The sequence below is a fragment of the Sparus aurata genome, chromosome 10 (genome assembly GCF_900880675.1).
Source record: "Sparus aurata chromosome 10, fSpaAur1.1, whole genome shotgun sequence".
Taxonomy (NCBI): domain Eukaryota; kingdom Metazoa; phylum Chordata; class Actinopteri; order Spariformes; family Sparidae; genus Sparus; species Sparus aurata.
Window position 1 is genome coordinate 1071921 of NC_044196.1, and position 21864 is coordinate 1093784.

General features: G+C 43.5%; 2 protein-coding genes and 1 long non-coding RNA gene across 4 annotated transcripts in view; 1 reads left to right on the forward strand and 2 right to left on the reverse strand.

Annotated features, from left to right (window-relative positions):
• LOC115590038 (Fc receptor-like protein 5) overlaps nucleotides 1–21864 on the reverse strand; it is a 435016-nt gene that overhangs the window by 180939 nt on the left and 232213 nt on the right. The window lies entirely within an intron of this gene.
• On the forward strand, nucleotides 2305–3190 carry LOC115590115 (uncharacterized). The gene is made up of 2 exons (XR_003985680.1): nucleotides 2305–2487; nucleotides 2996–3190. It is a non-coding gene; the product is annotated as an uncharacterized LOC115590115 (long non-coding RNA).
• LOC115590000 (zinc finger protein GLI4-like) lies at nucleotides 8513–20768 on the reverse strand. The gene is made up of 2 exons (XM_030431228.1): nucleotides 20346–20768; nucleotides 8513–9740 (listed from the first exon to the last, which is right to left on the reverse strand). The coding sequence occupies exons 1-2, from the start codon at nucleotides 20536–20538 to the stop codon at nucleotides 8710–8712; spliced, it is 1224 nt and encodes a 407-aa protein (XP_030287088.1). The 5' UTR covers nucleotides 20539–20768; the 3' UTR covers nucleotides 8513–8709.

Sequence of the window (21864 nt, forward strand, 5' to 3'; positions counted from 1 at the left end):
CTCTTCCTCTGTGATATTCAGGGAGATGAAGGTTCAGTCAGCAGTTTGACTGCAGCAGTACTCTGAGTAGGTTTCTTCATTACACTTCAGCTCACACAGTAGAAACATCTCTTCCCTTGGTTTGTCATGTATGCAGGCCGTACAGTGTTTTGTCGCCCCCCATGTGCCCAGCTTCTGGGTTATAATGAGCCACCTGGAAAACAGTTTCCCGGTGGCTTTTTGGTTCCAGCAACTGAGTAATTTCTTTTCCTGTCTGAGTGTGGAGACTCACTCTATACAATCTGTGAAGGCCCCGCTGGTTCCTCTTATGCTATGCTTTTCCCCCATGTCTAATTTCCACTGGCACCACAGGGTAGCTGTGAATATCCCCATGCACACACCTAACATGCACTGAGGATGCCTCCACCAAAGCTCCGGGTCGAACCCGGTTCAGGTGGATTATGGACTGCATACAGCACGAATCCACCATTGCCTGATGTATACCCCCTTGAATCCTTACCGGATCCCTGTATTGTTGATATTTTGAAGTTTCATCTTTACTGAATGATTATTGGTCCCAAATCTCAGTTTTTAGCCTGCTGGGATTCTAATAATGGGTTATGGGCCCAGAAGAAGCCCCACAGGTCCGGCCCTGTGGCCCACACCAGGTACTGCTGCTCTTTAACTTCAGGACTTGTTCTGAATGACTCACCTGGTCTAAATGAAGGACAGATCCAAAGATCACTGGTCTGTTTTTAACCTGTCACAAAGATTCACTTCTCCTTTGAGACCTTGTATATGAGCAGTCGTGTAGAACCAGTGAGGAAACCTTCAGAACCAGCACGTGTTGTAAACCGGTTCCTCCCTTGGATAACAGCTTCTGCCCTGCAGCTCTAAAGGGGGTTTGCATGTTGGTCACATCACCAGGTCCTGTTTGCCTTCGCCGGCGGTGGACAGGTGTCACCAGGTGTGCTGCGAGGAGAGAAGCATAAATACCTGTCGTAGAGACGCTCTCAGCATCAGACGGTCTTCAGGTGAAGACAGAAGAGAAGCTGAGAGAAGCCAACATGGTCCGACTCAGCCTCATCGTCCTCGGCCGTGAGTATCCTCTCAGATGTAGTGGAGTACATTTATACAGTCCAGTACTCACTGACTGACTGAGTACATGTACTTAGTTACTCTCCGTGACTCCGTATGTGTCACTGACTGTCTTCCTACACGTATGTTGTCATTTCTAATGATGATGTTGGTGCTGAAGGTGAACTGATCCCAGGTGATGATGTTCTGAACCCTCACAGGGTCCAGACACGTTCACACCTTCACCTCAGGTTTGAGTCACAATAAAGACCTCTGATGTGTTACTGTGTTGTGTTACAGTGTTGTGTTACTGTGTTGTGTTACTGTGTTGTGTTACAGTGCTGGCTGCAGCTTGGTGTTTCACTGGAACTACTGGTGAGTTTTTATTCTGCTCGATCATTGTTATTATTTACTGTTCTGCTGCTTTTACAGCTTTTTATTAAATGATCAGTTTATGAGTGTTAATATAAAAACAAATGTAATGGTGATAAATATATAATGTAAATGATGACGTGATGATGTCACTGCTTCACTTCAGTCGCTTCTGTGTGTGTTAACAGATGGAATTCAAGTCAGGATAGTTAAGACGTTAACAGCCTTGTCCTGCGGTGAGTCGACACACACTCGTCTTTCTGTCCTCGTCAATACGTTCAGTCTGTTTGTCAGCTCGTTACCGAATGAAGTGACGTCTTCACTCTGAGACACTTCTCTCTCCTCCAGGTCGTGGCCAGGTGATAAAGGTGGGAAGATGTTACAGGATCAGATCGTGTCCTTGGGTGACCTACACTCATGGCTCTGTGAAGTGTATCAGCTGGTACATGACTCGTAGCATAAAGAAGTAAGACAACATCCACATGATTGATGTTCCGTCTGCTTGAGGGCAACAATAACATGGTTATTATGGGACAAATGTAAAGATGAGCAGTGAGCAGTCCACCTCTGGTTCTGGTTCTGATCACATCTCCTCTCTGTTTCCAGATGTAACAAGAGGAGGTCCTGTGGGATCTCAAACCGCATCTCCAGGGGTCGATATGCCTGTAAATACAGGTGTGTCAGGAAGCCCCGACCGAGTCTCAGGAAGCCCCGACCGAGGAGGAAGAAGCCCCGACCGAGTCTCAGGAAGCCCCGACGGATCAATTGGACGAAGAGGTGTCACAAACGTCAGGGGAGGCGTCACTGTCACCTGTATAAGAAGAAGTGTTCCTGGAATCGTCATCGGACTTATTATTGTAAACAGGTTCCGTGGAGAAGGTGTCACTGGAGATTTCCTCAGGGGAATCACTGTGACAGGGGGAAGAAGCAGAAGTGTGGCTTCAGTCGTTTGGTTAAGAGGCGTCGCTGTCAGTGGATTAGGAAGGAGACTGTTAGGAAGAGGAGGAAGAAGAAGTGTTACAAGACGAGTAGGGGTTATATGTGTCTCTTGACCTGACTGTAAGTACACAGATACACACACACACACACACACACACACACACACACACAGACATTAAAGTAACAACTGTTTGTTATTTTTGATTAATTAAAGCAGCAGTGAGTGGTTCTGGTTCTGGTTGTGGTTCTGGTTGTGGAGAAGAAGTCCAAACTGACAGTATTAACATTGAATATTAATGAGTAACAACACAAAGGTGGTTCCATCAGTGAATAAAGGAGCTGTTCTCAGAGGAACATCAGGTCCAGAACAGTGTGTGAAGCTCAGCTCAGCTCAGCTCAGCTCAGCAGAACAGAACCCATCAGAACATGGTTGTTGAACCCAGCTGATAATAATCCTCAGCAGCTGGTTAACACGCACACAGAGACAAAGCTTCAGTCCAAAGTGATGAACTTTATCTTTGAGGGTCCATCAATAATGTTGTGAATGTGACAAACCACTGCTGTGTTTGTGTTCATGTTGTGTTTGTTTCTTCTGCTGTTTCTCATCGCTGCTCGTGTTTCTCTGCAGCTGAGGCCTTTCAAACTCTGCTGTTCACGGCTGTGGACACAACGCTTTGAAGACCCGTCAGACTGATCGCAGGTCAGATCGGAGCTGAAACTGGAGATCCTCGTCCTCTGTCTGAAGTCGTGTGTTGAAATGATTCAAACGGGTTGAAACTGAAGGATTTGAAGTGAATAAAATCCAAGTTTTCCTCTGACAGCATTTGATTTGTGTTGACTTTTATTTGTCCCTGTGCAGCTTTTATGACATTATGGATTCTTTAGAAAATAATGTACATCAGAAACAGAAAAGGCTGTTGTTTTTTGAGGAATACACCAACCAACCTCTGGTTATAGTTTCCCCACCAACCAATGACTTCCTGAAGTACTGATGGTGGCAACTTCTTCCGTCACTGTCGTTTCCAGGGAAGACAAAGTCAGATGGTACCTGACTTGGTCCCCTGGAAACCAGTTGTGTCTGAATTCTCACAGTCAGAACTGAAGGCCAGTTAGCAGGTCAGTGCACAGAGGCTCATCCTCAGGAGGCGATTCTGTTCCAGGCATTTCTAATGGAGACTGATTAGATATAATGTTTGCTGGTCAGTTGGAGTGAAAACAGATGCTGTCATCATCTACTCTTATAGCCAGCAGTGTAGCAAGAGGCTAACACACACACAAGTTAGCCTGTACTAATTAACTGATGATTAACATCATTTAATTTCATTACATGCATGATCATACTCATGAAGTGCAGATGACATGGCTCCATACCTTCATCTTCTGCTCGTTTCTCCTCTTCTTCTTTTCTCTTTTTCCTGAACTGGGCACTGGATGGCCTTGACCTCTTCTTATCCATTTGTTTATTTGACTCTCAGGAATCAACACGTGACCCCAAAGAGTTCAAACTAAACCAATTCACCTCGTTTTCTAATATATTTCACTATTTAACCAAACCCTGAAAAATAAGATATGTGAAACTATGGGCTTTTAAGACAAAATGATTATGACTTAATTGTGCTTAATGTGGAGAGAATTCGTAATGTGATTGACTTTATCCCACTAATTGCATTAGTTGTGCAGTAGTATATGAATCCCCCGCTCCCCCGCCCTCCTTCTTCCACCAACTCTGTCTGAGCAGCAGCAGACGCACCTTTATAAAACACAGTCCCCACACGCCAACATGACATCACTGCCTTGACATGTAAATGAGCAAAACCGGAGGAAATGAATGCAAACACATAAAAAATTATGATAATATTTTTTTATTTTTTTGAGGGAGCTCATGCCGCCCTGGGCGGCTGCCCATATGAGAAACCGCCCCAATTTTCCTTGTGTTGTGCCTCTTAACTGTTATTCACACCTCAGGTTCCAGGCGTCCTGGTCTTCTGAAACATCTGGTCCACATTTAAAGCTTTTTAGACAGTTCTTCAACGTAACAAGGATTACACATGCAACCAACCAGAGACAAGCAACCAACCAGGGACAAGCAACAAACCAGAGACAAGCAACCAATCAGAGACAAGCAACCAACCAGAGACAAGCAACCAATCAGAGACAAGCAACCAACCAGAGACAAGCAACCAATCAGAGACAAGCAACCAACCAGAGACAAGCAACCAATCAGAGACAAGCAACCAACCAGAGACAAGCAGCCAACAAGAGACAAGGAACAAACCAGAGACAAGCAACCAACCAGAGACAAGCAGCCAACAAGAGACAAGGAACAAACCAGGGACAATCAACCGGTAAGAAACAAGCAACCAACCAGGGACAAACACACAGACCGCTGCTCTGTTTCTTCATACTGACATTTGACTTTGAGCTTAACTATTTTCTCTCTCAGGACGTCTCCGTCCTTGTTGACTGTGCACCAGTATGTTCCAGTGTCTGTCTCTTTGGGGTCTTTCAGGGTCAGACTGAGGCGACAGGGAATTTGAAAAGAAATAAATTAAACATAAGGAATAAATAAAGAGTTTGAACTGGCTGGAAGCAGGTGGCTTGAAATAACAAAAAGCATCTTTAAACACAAGAATCGTCTTAAGGAAGTGCAGATGTGCTCAGTGGAATCTACCAGTAAGAGTCTGACATCATTACAGACATGGTTCCCACACAGAGAGACCGTTCTGTTAAATAATAAGATCTGTTTTGTAAACAAAAGTCAGAGAGAAGAGTTTGGAGTTTACCACGAGGATTTCCAAAGTCATGTTTCAATATTTAACTGATTCTGAGGATCAAAAGGTGACATCTCACCAGATTTCAGAGAGAGACTGCTTGAACAGGACTTGGGTTTCTGGTTACAAAACTAATCTTATTATTTAACAAAACGGTCTCTGTAGGAATATTTTCTGTCAGACTCTGAGAATAACAACCTCAGCCTGTCAGAGACAAAAACACTTCATTCATTAATTATAAATCATTTGCATATCAAACATGTAAATATAGGTCCAGGTTAAAAAGATCCAGAATTCCCCTTAAACCTCACAAAAGCTCAGACAAGTAAACGCTCCTTACAGAAAAACAAAGATTTTTTTTAACAAATCATTGAATAAACACCAGAAAGACATTCTGTTTGTGAATTCTTTATTAGACAAACTGTCGACACAACACTGGTGTCACGAATAGTACGCTCAACTGATCTGACAACAGACACACAGAGTCTCTGAAATCTCTGCTGGAAAGACAGGATAGAAGAAGAGATAGAATCATCATAATCGGCCATGTGTCAGGTCATACTTCTCTTATGTCTAAATCTTTTATTTAATTAGGGCCCGAGCAGGTAGACCTGCGAGGTCCCTATTGTTATTGGAAGGACAGAAATGTTCTTCTCCAAGTTTGAATGCAGTTTTGGATGCCTGAACATACCCAAAAACTCACCAAATTTGGAATATATGTTACATCTAGCGAAAATTGCGATCCTGCATTGTCATTGGGCGTGGTCGCGACCTGCGGGCTCTGTAGCGCCCCCTAATGTTCATCCCCGCCTCCCACAAGTGCGTAGAAGAACGAAATTCAATACGCAGATTCCTCATGAGCTGACGCACAAAAAAGTCTGGGGGGACCATACTGTCACTCCAACAGGAAGTCAGCTATTTAGATGTGTGGCGGCGTTTTTGTCCAATTCATGCCTATTTTGAAAACTATCTTGTCCTAGAGCTTAAACACCACAGTCTTCAAATTAACTCAGTAATTTTCTTTATGTCTTGAAGAACAAAAGTTATGGAAATCATTCAGCTGCGCCAAACTTTAGTGGGCGGTGTGGTGGAAACCATTTTTTCCTCACGCCCTCAAGCATCGAGGCTTTATAACTTTATCATACAATTTCCTATCCACACCAAACTGCTCGGAACTCTAGAGGCTGTCTCCCCGAACAAAAATCTCAGCATCAATACTAAGTCGGCCATTTTCCTTTCGCCACCATTTTGAAATATTGCCAATCTTCATACTTAAATTATCTCCTCCTACAGATGTAACGCCACCGACTGGCGGTGACGCGTGGGCTCTGTAGCGCCCCCTATTGTGATGCCCCGCCTCCTACTTGTACATAGAAGGACGAAAATTGGTACGCACCTTCATTATGACCAGACGCACAAAAAACCCATTTGGATGTTTACTCTCACTCCAACAGGAAGTCAGTTATTTTGATGTGTGGCGGAATTTTTGACAAATTCATGCCTACTTTGAAAACTATCTTGTCCTAGAGCTTAAACACCACAGTCTTCACATTAACTCAGTAATTTTCTTCATGCCTTGGAGAACAAAAGTTATTAAAATCTTTCAGCTGCGACATACTTTAGTGGGTGGGGCAGTGGAAACCATTTTTTCCCCTCGCGGTCAAACATCAAGACTTTATAACTTTAACATACAATTTCCTATCCACACCAAACTTCTATTAAGTGTAGAGGCTATCTCCCCAAATAAATCTCAGCATCAATACTAAGTCGGCCATTTTGATTTTGGCCGCCATTTTGAAATATTGCCAATCTTCGTACTTAAATTATCTCCTCCTACAGATGTAACACCACCGACTTCAAAGTCACTCAGTAGCATCCTCTGACCTTGAAGATGAAAAGTTATGGAAATCTTTATCCTACGTCATACCTGCTGGCCACAGTGGAGTGGTCAATTCAAATCCTTCGCCGTAAAGCATCGTGTCCTCATAACTTCTTCATACAATGTTCTATCTCTGCCAAATCTAGAGGGAATGTAGAGGGAGTCGCCCTGAATAGATCTGTGCATCAATACTGTGTCATATCAATAGCGCCACCCACTGGAAACATGAGGTAAGTTTTATCTCAGTCAATGTTGGCGCCCTACATGCATATACATAAATGAAATTTGGCACGCACGTGTGTTATGAGAAGACGCACAAATGACTCATTTACACCCACACTCTCAGTCCAACAGGAAGTGGTCAATTTTGCTTAGAAGCACATGAATTTATGGTGTACATGATGCAAGTCGCCACTAGATGGCATTGTTGTCTTTCAAGGCACATGTATCCTGTCTGAATAACCTCTGAGTAATTCCATTCAATTCCAGTAAGTCAGCCGCATATTCATCAGATTTTATTGAAACTTCAAAAGGTGGCAGCACGCACTTCTTGGAATAAAAACTAGCAAACAAAGCAGAACTTAGATCAAAAGCTTGACACTGATAGACAGCCATAAATACATTGTTGAAAGAAGGCAAGTGAAGCATTATTCTACACTCATTTATGTGCAGTAATGACAAACATAGTCAGATGTACATGGCATTTGCAGGTAGTTTTGTCTACATTGCACGTTACAACAGGGCATATTTGAAGGGTAATGGGTAGAGCCACATAATGGATAAGTGAGTGGTAGTGAGCCACAGCACACAATTTTCAAATAAGCCAATTTGCTAAGAATGCCATTTGCGTGTTGTGTCTACCCTGTCAATGTGGCACACAACAAAATGTGTGTAGTTGTGATTCTGCCCAACTTTTCCACGATGAACGAAGTGGCTTCCCCTGCGATATGAAACAACTGAGTGAGTTCTGTGGTTAAACACAGCTACTGCAGGACGCTGGTCAAACCTGGTCACTTGACTGCTGTCCCTTTCCAAAAGGAAGAATCACATCTGGCTGCACTCCACTACCTATCTAAATCTGTGGCATTCCACTTCCATCCTCCCCTATGATGCGCTGCCTTCCTGCCTTCACGGTGACAACAGAAGGCAGTGTCTTAGCTGCGCCGGTGGTCGAGTGGTTGGAGTGCATGCCACATACGCAGTGGGCCCAGGTTCGAATTTAGGGCGGAGGAAGTTTACTGCAAGCCACAACCCCCCCCTCTCTGTCCCACTTCCAATCTATTCCCTGCAAAAACACAGATGTCCATGCCTGAATTCCAGACAAAGGCAAACAGAAGGCCGTAACACTTCACACAACATAACAGTGCGGAATCGATTGTCAAAACGTACCCGATTACTAAATGTTTTAGAATTCATTCACCTGCAGTCCATTTGGGTTTCTGTGGATTGCAGGAAGTTGTTCTGACTTCACCTGAAAGCGCTTAATACTGGCAGGGGCAAGCCACCACGTTACAAACACACGTTGGGAGAAGAGGCTGATATTCAACCCCCGCGCGCACTGTCCCAAACGCAGGCGGTTGTCACCTCCGTGAACAACGATCAAGCAATGTGGCTTAAGGCGGAGCGAGTCTGGACGGCAGCACGCCCCGACGCGCGCGGACTGCGAGGGCCCGTTCATCACTGCTTGCAGTTTTAATTATAATTATTATTACAGTCAGAGCACGGAAATGTTTTTTCATCCATGTGAATCCTGATGTGTTGGATAACATGTTGCTGACGGGTAAATCTTTTACCACATTCACCACAACTATACGGTTTCTCTCCTGTGTGAATCTTTGTGTGTCTGATAAGATTTTGCTTTTGGATGAATCTTTTACCACATTCAAGACAACTATACGGTTTCTCTCCCGTGTGAATCCTCGTGTGTCTGTTAAGACTTTGCTGTTGACTGAATCTTTTACCACATTCACCACAACTATACGGTTTCTCTCCTGTGTGAATCCTCGTGTGGCTGATAAGATTTTGCTGTGTGCTGAATCTTTGACCACATTCTTCACAACTAAATGGTTTCTCTCCTGTGTGAATCCTCGTATAAATCCTCAGTTTTGAGATTTTGCTAGATCTTTCACCACAGTCAGAGGAAGTAAACTGTTCCTTGCCAGTACAACATCCTACACCACTTACAGGGACTTCAATGTTTTTCTGAAAGTTTAAACTTGACTGAAGTTCTTTGGTCTCACTCCAAACATCATAATTAACTTCAGCCTGAGGCTCAGGAGAGTCTTCAGCCTGAGGTTCAGGAGAGTCTTCAGCCTGAGGTTCAGGAGAGTCTTCAGCCTCAGGTTCAGGACAGTCTTCAGCCTGAGGTTCAGGAAAGTCTCCTGTCATGTTTTCAGTCCCTGATTGTAAATGTCTTTCTGGAAATGAGTTCCTGGCTGGTTCTGGTCCACCACAGTCCTGTCCGTCAGCTTCTGTTTCCATCTGTTCAGTTTGTCTTTGATGAAGCTGAGAGGACTGAGGTTTCTCTTCATCATCATCTTCATGCTTCACAGGAACAAGGGTGAATGTGAACTCAGTGATATCAGCTTCCTCCTGATTAGTCCACAGTTCCTCCTGCTCATCTTTAATGTGTGGGGGCTCCGGGTCCTGCTGGTCCAGACTGGAGCTCCACTCCTGCTGCTCGGGAGAAACCTTTTTCTGACCAAACAACAGCTGCTGGCCATCTGCAGGACACAGAAGACAAAAGGACCAATGTTAAGCCGACAGGAAAAAGTTCAAATCAGGTTGATATTTAGCCAAATACTGGAGCGGACAGGTAACCCCACATTGTTTCTCTGAACATCATGAGAAATGAGAAATCGTAATGAATTCAAACAGTGTGAAAGTGAAATATTGTGTTGGAAATTTAATTCTGAAAATTCTACATTTGTCTTGGTTAAAAAAATAAAATAAAATCAACAACAATACAATCATAAGTTACCTGTTGATTTAAAGTTCTTACTTGTAGTTTTCTGCACCTACATTTGGACGCTTCATGCTCCTTGACAACCTCCATTTTTTTTTTAATTAACACAGATACATACACATACGTCCCTTTTACCCAACACAAACATATTCCAAATAATGATAACACTATAAAAAAGGAAAAATAAACACAAAAAACAAACAAACAAAAAACAAAACAGAAAGCAAAACAAAAGCTGACAAACTTCATCAGCAAACTCAAAAGAAATGTAGAGAGGACAAAAACATGTATATCACAACGACATCAAATAATTTTCCATCGGAGCCCAAATTTCAACATAACCCACATCATTATTTTCCAGACTAAAGGCTACTTTCTCGAAATTCACTGCCTCCATTGCCTCGGTGACCCACTCCCTCTCCGATGGAGTTTTGGCACAGATCCACTTATTGATGATCACCTTTTTTGTGATCATGCATAAAGAGAGGAACACTTTCTTGTCTTTTGGTGGAACTTTATTAAATTTATGTAGGTCTCCTAATATACATGACTCTGGTGTTGGTGGAATAGTTATGTTAATGTGGTTCATAGCGTGCACCCAGCCAGAGTCTGCAGCTTCCAGTGATGCTAACAGTTGCCCAGTTCTCAGCTGCGTAGCATCTGTCCATCTGTCTCCACTGAGTGGCAGCTTCTTAACAGGTGTGTTAAAAACAATAAATCTGTCTTGCCACATTAATGTGAATCCAAAACAAAGAGATTCCTCTATGATTTGACAACAATAAATAAATCAGAAGGACACCAAAATAACACCATCATAATGCCACCTTGTGAAAAGTCTGAATTCATGCTACCTGAGGCTGGAAATTAGCCTCCAGGAGGGACAGTAGAGACTGTTGAGCCCTGATTTTCACTGAGACTTGGCTGAACTCAACCGTCCCGGACACCATTTACATGGAGGGGCTCACATCGTTCTGGGCGGTGAGGAGCTGCACTCTCAGGGGTAAAACTCAGGCTGGTGGAGTGAATATACATAAATAACTACTGGTACAAATCCCTAAATAGTCTATAGTCACTGGTCTCCTACATTAAATACCTGACTGTTATATGTCGCTCTCTCTACATACCCAGGGAATGTACTGTGATGTCATCATGGCAGTATACATTTCCCCAGTGAAGATATTGAGGAGGTCTTGAACACTCAGTACTGCTCCATCAGTGAGCTACAGTCCACACATCCTGTTGGAGAGGTCTCTGTTGCTGCAGACTTCAACCAGGCCAACATGAAGAAGGTTTTCCCTGGTTATCACCAACATGAGGACTCTGTGACTCGGGGAGTTTACACACTACACCATCAGTACACTAACATCAAGGGGGCTTTTAAAGCAGTCCGCCGCCCCACCTGGGCTCCTCTGACTGGGCATAAGTGTGTTGCAGGACTGCTTTGAATGTTCTGTCTGCTTTATGTTTAAAGTTACAGCCACTGACCAGCAAACAGTCACTGTGGAGCAGAATGCAGAAGCTGTAACTGGATACAAACACAAACGCATAGAGGATGTCTGATATGATCCAAATATCAATAATATCGATACCAATGTTGGTGTCGATATTGATCGATACCAGTGTAATGAGATTGATACTTTAGTTTCAGTTTCTCTCCTGTATGCACTGCAGCAGTTTCATCAAAGTGGCGACCCGGCCGTCTCTGGCTGTGTCCAAATTCAGGGGCAGCATCCTTCGGATTGCATATTTGAAGCGCAGTTACGTCCCTAAGCCGCGCGAAGCCTGTCCAAATTCAAAGTGTGCTCCAAATGCTCCCCACAAATGCCTCCTTCTTTTGCCTGTTCCTGGAGGACACACCGCTACTATCCTTCGCGGCTACAAATTGCCCAAGATTCATTGCGCGCCTACAGCAAAGAAATAAATAAATAAATAATGGCGACCTCAAGCGAAGCAGATCTCTCATTTGAATGTAAGTATTGGGTTTATACTCAGTTTTTAGTCATTTGAGCATCAGTTAAAATATGTTGGTAATGCTCAGCTTAATGCCTTTTACTTTCAACCATTAGACGTTCAGAGGATGACTGATATCTTATAACGTATTGTGACTGTGGAGATGTTATAGACTCATTTTACTTTATGTACATAAATGGACCAGGATGAACAGATTTCGTTCAGGCTGTGATCTGTGTAAAGTCTAGTTAAACGTTGGAATAAAGAGCTATGTTTATGATTATTATCCTTATGATGATTATATTTTTTTGCTGTATTAGAACTCTTATGTCTGTTTCACATTTCATTGTGTTTAAGGGAGCAAACAGAGAAGCTTCATCACTGTCTGAGGTCAGAACAACATTTGTTCACAGGGCGAAACATTCCGCCGACTGGGTGGGAGTAAGGCAATTATATATAATAATAAATAATAAATAGCCGATTTGTCAGTCCTGATGTCACTTTTTGTAAATCTCTTGCCTCGAGGAGGATGGAGGACATGAGGCTGCAGAGAGGATGGAGAGGCTCTTCTCTGCTCCAGAGGACAATCCTTACATTATTTCTGTTATTTAGTTAATTTATGAGTTATTTTTAAATTATTTGTTCATAATTGTTCATTTTATATAATTCATGAAATAAAATATTGTTCTATTGTTACACGTTGTCTGTAACAGTATTTACAGCTTAAGTACAATTTATAACAGCAAACAGCATCGAGTGCTACTTTTCAGGGACAACAAGGGATTGAATGTTTTCTCTTATTATTAAGGTCTTAACATTTACAACTATTTACAAAATTACAGCATAAATAACTATTTAGAGATTATTGTTCACTTTTATTCAGGAGGATTAAAAAGGAAATCAGGAATTCCTGAAGCTCAAACAGATCTGACAGTCAAACTTTACTTCTTGTCACTTTCGCAGAACTTACCTCACCAGAAATAGTGAGGTGCGGGTAGGGGCGGGAACATCTGGTGACGCAACCAGGAAATGCTGCGAAGGGTAGACCGTCCAATTTCACAACAGGCTGACGCTGCCTTCAGGTCTCTCTGAAGAACCCTGCCTTTGCTGGTCCTTGAAGGATGCTGCCCCTGAATTTGGACACAGCCTGTGTACTCTACTTTCAAGTGCTGCGCCTCAGAGCACACAACAGCACACTTAGCTCCTCCTCCTCCCTCTTGTGATTGGATGTTGTACGTGACTCAGCAGCGCCACACAAACAAGCAAGCAGCTCAGCCAGCACCATACAAGCAACACAGAGACGGAGCCGAAGAATGTCAGAGAGGAAGACGAGCGCTGTGGTTACATCTTCAGGCTGAATGTGTTACCACCTGGCTCAAGGATGGCAACAAGAAGGGAGGCCACACACAGACATCTTAACCAAAAAGTAGTTTATTTAACTCAAACCATCCTGACCAGGATCCCCACAATTAGACTACCACAACCCAAGCCCTCTCAATAGCCAACAGAATAACTAAATAACTTAAACCCTCTGGTTTACCCTATGCCAAAAGAAACCCAAATGTTTTACAACCTGCAGGACACCACACCCTGTCCATAGAGGGCACCAACTCAGCAACCATGGTACCTAGGAAGCAGATTAAGAGGAGATGACACCAAAACGAACTGAAAGAGACCATACAGGAAGAAAAACAAACAACTTAGGACATTCCTCGTGACATGGCACCTGCAACTGTATTTTCAGTTCCCTTTACATGGCGTACATCCAAATGGAAAGGCTATAGGAAAAGACACCAACGCATCAGAGGTTTGGATTTTGAAGTGAGTAGAGAAAGGTCAGAGGATTATGATCTGTGTAGACCACTAAAGCACTTGCTCCACTGCCCACATAAACCTCAAAATGTCTCAGTGCCCAGATGAGTGCCAGTGCCTCTTTTTCAATGATGGAATAGTTCAACTGATGTATGTTGAATTTTTGGAAAAGAAACTCACCGGACAGTCAACACCATGGTCATTAGTCTACATGAGGACAGCCCCCGCTCCCACCTTGCTAGCATCCACATACAATGAGAAAGGCTTTTCCATCTGCGGAGCTGCTAGGACAGGGACAGAGCACAACATAGACTTAACAGACTAAAAAGCTTCTTGACAGGTACGAGACCACTCAAACTTCACTTTTGGACTAAGAAGGGAAGTTAGGGGAGCAACCACTGTGGAGACGTTCTTACAAAATCCACGATAATACCCCACCATACACAGAAAACGGGACAGGTCTTTCTTGGTGGCAGGAACAGGAAATTTGTCAACTGCCAACACCTTAGCCCTTACTAGACGCACTTGCCCATGGCCAACGACCTTACCCAAGTAGGTTACTGTTGCCTTAGCAAACTCACACTTTGCCAAGTTAACAGTCAAAGAAGCCAGAGCCAGTCGGTCAAACAAAGCTTGAATTCGCTGTAGATGATCCTCCCAAGTGTCGCTAGAAACCACAACGTTGTCGAAATACACAGCACAGCCCACCAGACCCGACACCACCTTATTCATCAGGCGCTGAAATGTGGCTGGGGCATTAAGCAACCCGAATGGCATTACTGTGCACGAGTACAACCCACTGGGTGTAATGAAGGAGGCAATCTCCCTAGCTCTAGGTGTCAGTGGAACCTGCCAGTAACTTTTAAGCAAGTCAAACTTGCTGACAAATTTGGCAGACCCAACCTGATCCACACAATCCTCCATACGAGGAAGTGGAAAAGAATCAGGTTTGGTCAGTTTATTTACCTTACGCAGGTCTGTGCAGGGTCTAAATGTACCATCGGACTTCTTTACCAGCAAACAAGGGGAGGACAAACTAGATGCACATGGCTCAGCAATGTTATTTTCCAACATGTATTTGACTTCTGCCTCTAAATGTTCATGTTTGACCAGTGACATACGATAAAACCGCTGTCTGACTGGTTGAGCATCTCCCACATCAATATCATGCTCGATGAGATGAGTATGAGATGGGGTATCTGCAAAGAGGCAGGGGTAACATTTAACTAGCTTTACTAACTCTGATCGTCTTGGTTCAGACAAATGGGTCAACATTTCGTTCAGACTCGCAAGAGACTCAGAGTTTTTAAGTCGACCTCTCAACATGCCATCATCCGGTGTACACAGTTCTTCCTCTGCTTCTACTGCCGGATCAGAATGTACACGTACCTGACCCACTGGAACTGCTACAGCAACACAAGAAGGCAATGACTCAAGTCCTGTCACTGAAGACCGAGCAAAGTATGGTTTAAGCAGGTTAACATGACACAACTGCACTGATTTCTTCCAGTCAGGGGTTGAGATTAAGTAATTTAAGTCAGACACCTTTTTAGTCACCATATAAGGGCCACAAAACTTAGCCTGGAATGGAGATCCCACTAGAGGCCAAAGCGCCAGAACTTGATCACCAGGACTAAATTCCCGACTTTCGGCACGCCGATCATGGAGACGTTTCATTTTGTGTTGAGCTGCCTTTAGGTTTTCTTTTGCCAGCTTGTTGGCCTGAATCAAACGGTGTCTAAAACCATTGACATAATCTATCAAGTTTTGTGGAGCCTCTTTTGATTTCTAGTCACTGTGTAAGGAGGTCAAAAACCCACGCACAGTGTGACCAAACACTAAGTCATTTGGGCTAAAACCCAGACTCTCCTGAGACACCTCCCTAGCTGATAACATAAGCCATGATAACCCTTCTTCCCAATCACGATCCAACGGAACAGAAGGAGGGACTTTAAGGTTTGATGGAACCTTTCTAAAGCTCTCTGACTCTGAGCATGATAAGCACTGGACTGTGAATGTCTGATGTTTAACTGCTGCAACACTTCTGCAAACAACTTTGATGTGAAATAAGACCCTTGATCAGACTGTATAACCTTAGGAATACCAAAGGTAGACATGAATTGTGTCAAAGCCTTCACAACAGATTTGGTGGTTATATTTCTGAGGGGAAAGGCTGCAGGATAGCGTGTAGCTTGACACATCACAGTTAGCAAAAAGTTACTACCTGACTTGGAGCATGGCAGGGGACCAACACAATCGACAATCAAATGTTCAAATGGGTGTTCAGCAGCAGGAATAGGATACAATGGAGCAGGCTTAATTACCTGATTTGGTTTTCCAGTCAGTTGGCAAATGTGACAAGGCTTGATAAAGGCAGAGATGCTTTTTTTAACCGAGGCCAGTAAAAATGTCTCAGAACTCGATCATAGGTTTTTCTTACACCTAGTTGACCTGACACACCATCATGAGCGATCTGTAATACTGTGGGTCTTCGCTTAACTGGTAGAACAACCTGCACTATTTCATCCCCCACAAAACACTCCCTGTGAGGAACCCATTTTCTTACCAAAAGCCCATCTGAGAGAAAATAACCACAGGCTGCACTCTCCACTTCATGATCAGGGAGTACCTGGCAAAACAAAACCTGAAGTGTAGGATCATCCTTTTGTTCTTGAATGAGGTCACTGCAAGACACAGGCAAATGATAAGCAGGGAAAGGAAACACTGGTTTTCTCTTCCTATCCAAGTTCTCAACAGCAGAGCCACTATTGACAGAGCTCATAGCTCGTGTCACTGCACAGGTGGGAAGAACTGTAGAGGTGGCTGTGAGAGACTCCCTACGTACTACTTGAGAAGATGGCTTAACACTCCGATCACAAACCAGGTCATTTCCCAGGATGACCTGCACTCCCCCCATAGGCAATGAAGGACGCACCCCAATGACCACGACACCCTGTAACAGATCTGAAATTAAAGTCAAACGATGTTGTGGAGCAGAAAAAACTGCCACATGGTTTTGTAGCAAATGCACCCGACTTCCACTTTTTTTCCAACACTTGACACTCATTCCATTCTTTTCCAAAACAATAATTGCAGACACGATAAGGGTCCAGCTTCGCCTGTAACCCCTGGCCAACTTTACTTGCAAACCTGTCAGTCCTGTCAGACAACCACTTACTGGTGTGAGCCGACGCCATATTCTCTCTATAAGTATGGTTTCCCTGGCCACGGTTCTCACCAGTAAAACATTTGTGGGTCAAAACAAACTCATCCGCCAACTTGGCAGCATCTGAAATCGTCATCACCTTCTGTTCATTTAAGTATGTCACAACATGATCAGAGTAAGTATTCTTGAACTGCTCAAGCAAGATTAGCTCCTGCAGATCCTCCAATGTCTCTACCTGAGAAGCAGCACACCAGCGGTTAAAATGATTGACTAAATCACGAGAAAACTCAGTGTGAGTCTGTCTCCCTCTCCTGAATTGTCTGAACTGTTGATGGTACGCTTCTGGTACCAACTCATATGCTCTGAGAACAGCTGTTTTAACCAATTCATATTTAACACTATCAGCAACACTCAAGGCTGAGTAAGCTTCTTGGGCTTTTCCAGTGAGGATACATTGAAGCAGCAAGGTACGCTCAGCATCAGACCAATGTTGTGCCTCAGCTAGCCGCTCAAACAGCACAAAAAAAATATCCGGGTCCTGCTCATTAAATTTAGGAACTAGCCGTAGGTTAACAGTTACATCAAATGAATGAGTTGGAGGGACATGTGACACTGCAACTCCAGCTGTTGACGACTCAGGCTGCAGCTTGCCCGCACTCATGAGCTCGAACTTGTAGCGCTGCAACTCCATCTGCTTATTTGCCTGCACATGAGCTAGTTCAACTTCCCGAAGACGGGCCTCCTGTCTCAGTTTTTCCACCTCCAAAAAATGTTTTCTGTTCATGTTGTAATTGTAATAGAAGAAGCTGCTTTTGCTGCTCAAAAGTCAGTCCAACTCCAAACCCAGCCACACTAAGCACTCTACCTGACCCACTTACAACAGGTGAGGCTTTATCAGCAGAATCAGTCACACTTACAGGTGCACCATCCCCAAGAACAGACAAAATCCCACTTTCAACCAATTTGTCCTTTAATACGTCAACAGTTCCTCTTTACTCAACTTCTTTGGAAGCTCCACATTATAGAAGTCAGCCACTTTCAACAGCTGATCTTTCTTATAACAATTGAGCAATTCCTCACTTGGAGTCTGCACAAAATCCTCAGTAGACTCCATCTCCCCCCAAAATCAAGAGACACAATTACCTAGCAAAAAAAAAAATCCTCCTGTCGACCAGACAGACTAGACACCCACCAAAAATTTTCCAAACAGTGACAGCCCACATGGCAACCAGCTGCTTCAAATATGGAACCTCATTCCTCTGGCTAACTGCCTAACCAATACTAGCTGACTCACCTAACCCTAGTCTTAATGCAGGTCTGTGGTAGGATAATTAAGCACAAAGCCCAGCAACCCGGTTAATCTCCAGCATGCTGAAAATCACCTAGGCAGTCCTGGAAGTGCACCTGAGCAACTGCTCTAGCCACTTGCTGCACAGAAATAACAAACTAAAACAAAAAAAGGGTCAATGGAGACAGCAAGTACCCCACATTGCTTAACCTGTCAGGAATAAGGGTTCCAAAACCTCCCAGCCCTTACCAGCTGCCACCAGTTCAGAAAAACTAGTTATCTACTGCTAGGCAAAAACCGACTCCAATAAGAGTAAGGCAAAATCTGTGTGCAACACTCCCTTACACACAAACATGAGCCCACATTTGTTACCACCTAGCTCAAGGATGGCAATAAGAAGGGAGGCCACACACAGACATCTTAACCAAAAAGTAGTTTATTTAACTCAAACCAACATAAATGTTAAACTAGTGGGATATGTAAAATATGAAAGGTATCAGTCGTGGTAGCAGTGTATGGATGAGTGAAGATATGGTGTATTGTGTGTTGTGAAGTGCATCAAACTAAACAAAAGGAAAAGAGGCTGCAAGCCCTGCTGCAGGCCCAGGTGAGGGAGAGAGACACACCCCTAGAGGCAGTCCTTATATACACTCTGGAAGCCCCGCCCAGAAAGCCAGGTACAGGGAGGCGATCCTCCCAGCTCCATCTACCTCTGCAAGAAAACAGTCAGAGCATGTCAGACTACCAATTCAAGAGGAGGAGAGGTCATCACAAATGGAACAACAGCGAGTAAAATACAGTTGCAACACTACAAATGTGTTCAAGCACATGAAACATCATGGGGAAAAAATTTAACTAAAGAAACGGAGAGAGGAGAGAAACCCCCAAAACCTGAGCCCGACAGACCCAGACGCTCCGACCCTGATAGACCCTGACCCCGACCCAGAGGCATGACAGGACCTTAGAGGCTTTTCAGTCCAGCAGAGAATATCCAGGTAGATAACAGTGATGAAAGTAATATTTTAGTCATCTTCAGCATTAGTTAATATCAATTTTCAAAGTGCAACTGGTCATTTGTTACGTTACCCAACTCAAAAAGTATAAATAATGCTAAAAAGTTCCAGACATGACAATGTATGGGGAAAAATACATGTTTTGACTGTTTGAAAACCTGCAAATTTCATGTTAGCTAGTTACTGCTACCACTGAACTCTACGATTGTTTACCACAGAGCTGCCATGATTTCACTTTCTGACCTACTGCGTTTTTTTAGAGGTGAGGAGAAGAGTTTATTAAGGGTTCACCCGAACATGAAATTTGCGGGTTCGGTAAACATTTCCATGGTAACATCGAGCTCCACCAATCAGAGACGTCACTATTACATTCGCAATGGATTATGGGATGAGTAGTTCCTTTACTCTTATATAATTATGTAAATTGTCTTGTACCTTTGTTTTTTTCTCTGTTTACAACATTTTTTTGCGCACAATTAAACGTATTATGGTCACGATTCATCTGGTAGTTTATTGGCTTGGTTCCAGACTTAAAACTCTTTGTATAAGAATTTTATGAAACGTCTGTGGAGAGAATGAACGGCAAATTCACTTCCAGAACCGGCACCGTTAAAAAAGTGGGTGGTGACTGTTGAGCTCTATTGTGTCTGTGGATGGAAGAGAAGCTAAAAACAGTCTTTGTACAGTTTTAACCACAGTTTGTTTTTGTTTTTTTCAAATCAGAAGGATTGTTTTTGTGACTGGAAGGTGACACAAGTGCAAAGTACCTGGATGTGTTGATCTCACCTATAGGGAGACATTTCAGGGTGGACTTTGAGTTGATGGGTCACATGACCTGGAAGCTACTGACTAAAAACACTGAAGATACATGTAAACAAGTGATATCTAAACTAATAATATATCTAAAGTTATATCTAATCTAATCCATTGATAAAAATGCTGATTTCCCAACAGAATATTAACTGAAAGTAGAAAAAGCACTAAAGTCCAATACAAAGAGATGTGTCTCAATCAACCAGAATCTGGACACAGTTCGGCTCTGGTTCTGAGTCAATGGGTCACATGACCCGGAAGCTATTGAACAAAGATGCAGATTTGTGTCGGTGCCGACAGTGGAGAAGGAGGAGAACGAACCTGCTCTGTGTGACCGAAGCTGAGGCGTCAAAGCAGAGTCCAGTAGGTTCCGGAGTCGCTGGTTCTGCTCTGTGGACCGACACAGTTCTTCCTCGTACTCTGCTATCGTCCTTTCAAACAGCGCACATATCTCCTCAGCAGCCGCAGTCAGTCGCTGCTTCACCATCGATCTCAGAATCTGGACTTTAGACATTTTCACACAGTCACACTGTTTACAGCTAGCATGCTAAGCTAACGTGTGTATACTTGTATCTGGCGGGAGATGAGTCTGAGAGCAAACAGCACAAAGTCCATCACACACGTTCATCCAGACTGTCACTACGTTACTACCGTGGACGGCTCATCTCTAATCGATCATCAATAATCAGAAGAAAAGCGATCTGAGCGGCGCAGCGCGAGCCTCAAACGGTTTGCTACGGCAAATCCACTGGGACAAACCTCGCAGATGTGCGTTAACCGAACCTCCTTTGTTTTCATTCTAACGTGTGAACATGTCGTTATTTTAACACAAAGAAAGGAATATCTTTATGTAAAACGTTTGCCGAATGAACAAAAAGGCTCGAATAGTTCAGAAAGTCATGTAGGCAGAGTTTCAAAGAGTTTATAAAGTGTCTCTTAACTCAATAACTCACTAAATTGAGACATTGTTGAAGGGAGTCTGGGGACTTTCTCCAAGAAGTAGCCTACATAAGTTAGATAATGAGTGTGTTTGATATGAAGAGCGCAGCTACCTCTAATTCAACCACTAGATTAATTTAGAGAGCACTGTGCAGATACTGTGCAGTAATGAGTATAAACACACTGACAGGTAATCTAAAGCAGCAGCACTCACCTGTCTGGATAGAAGAGTCAGTGTTGACCAGAGTTTTACAGTCTGCAGAGCCTTAATGTTGTGATGTGTGGATTTAATGTGTCTGTTGGAACATTTCACATGTTCTACATCCATGTTGTTGGATGTGTAGTTGAAAATATAAGTGTAACGATTATTAATAATAGTTTTTCTCCAGCACATCCTCTTCCTGTCGTCCTCACAGCTCTCAGCTGTTTGAAGGACAGTTTGTCTCGTACAGTAAAACAACGCTGTACAGCCCCAGTTCACCACTTTAGTGACTGGAAATGTGAAAAGGATTTAAAGACTAGAGTAGTACACAATACAACCAGGAAGTGATGCTACACTGTTGTTATCCAGGGACTTGGGTTCTGTCCAATCACAAACAAGACGTCGTACCAACTTATATGCATCTGAAGTGTTATTGTTGGTTCTGGTGCTTGATTGTTACCTGTGGACCTGCGTCGATATAAAGACACCATGATGACAGTGGAGATGCAGTACGGACAGAACACCACCAGGTGGAGGAGCAGTCTGAACATCAGATGGTGGGGGTTGTAGATGGGGGCGGGGCTGCAGATGGGGGCGGGGCTGCTGTTGTAGGTTTACCTGCAGAGAGAATCTCACCTGGTCAGGTGAACATGTTAATGAAATGAGTCCTGAATCAGAGGGAACCTGCTGACCTGTGAC

Coding starts and splice junctions, on each gene's coding strand:
- LOC115590000 (XM_030431228.1), bottom strand. CDS start 20,538: ATGTCTAAAGTCCAGATTCTGAGATCGATGGTGAAGCAGCGACTGACT. Junction 9,741..20,345: donor GCTTCGGTCACACAGAGCAG/GTTCGTTCTCCT, acceptor TGTGTCCTGCAG/ATGGCCAGCAGCTGTTGTTT.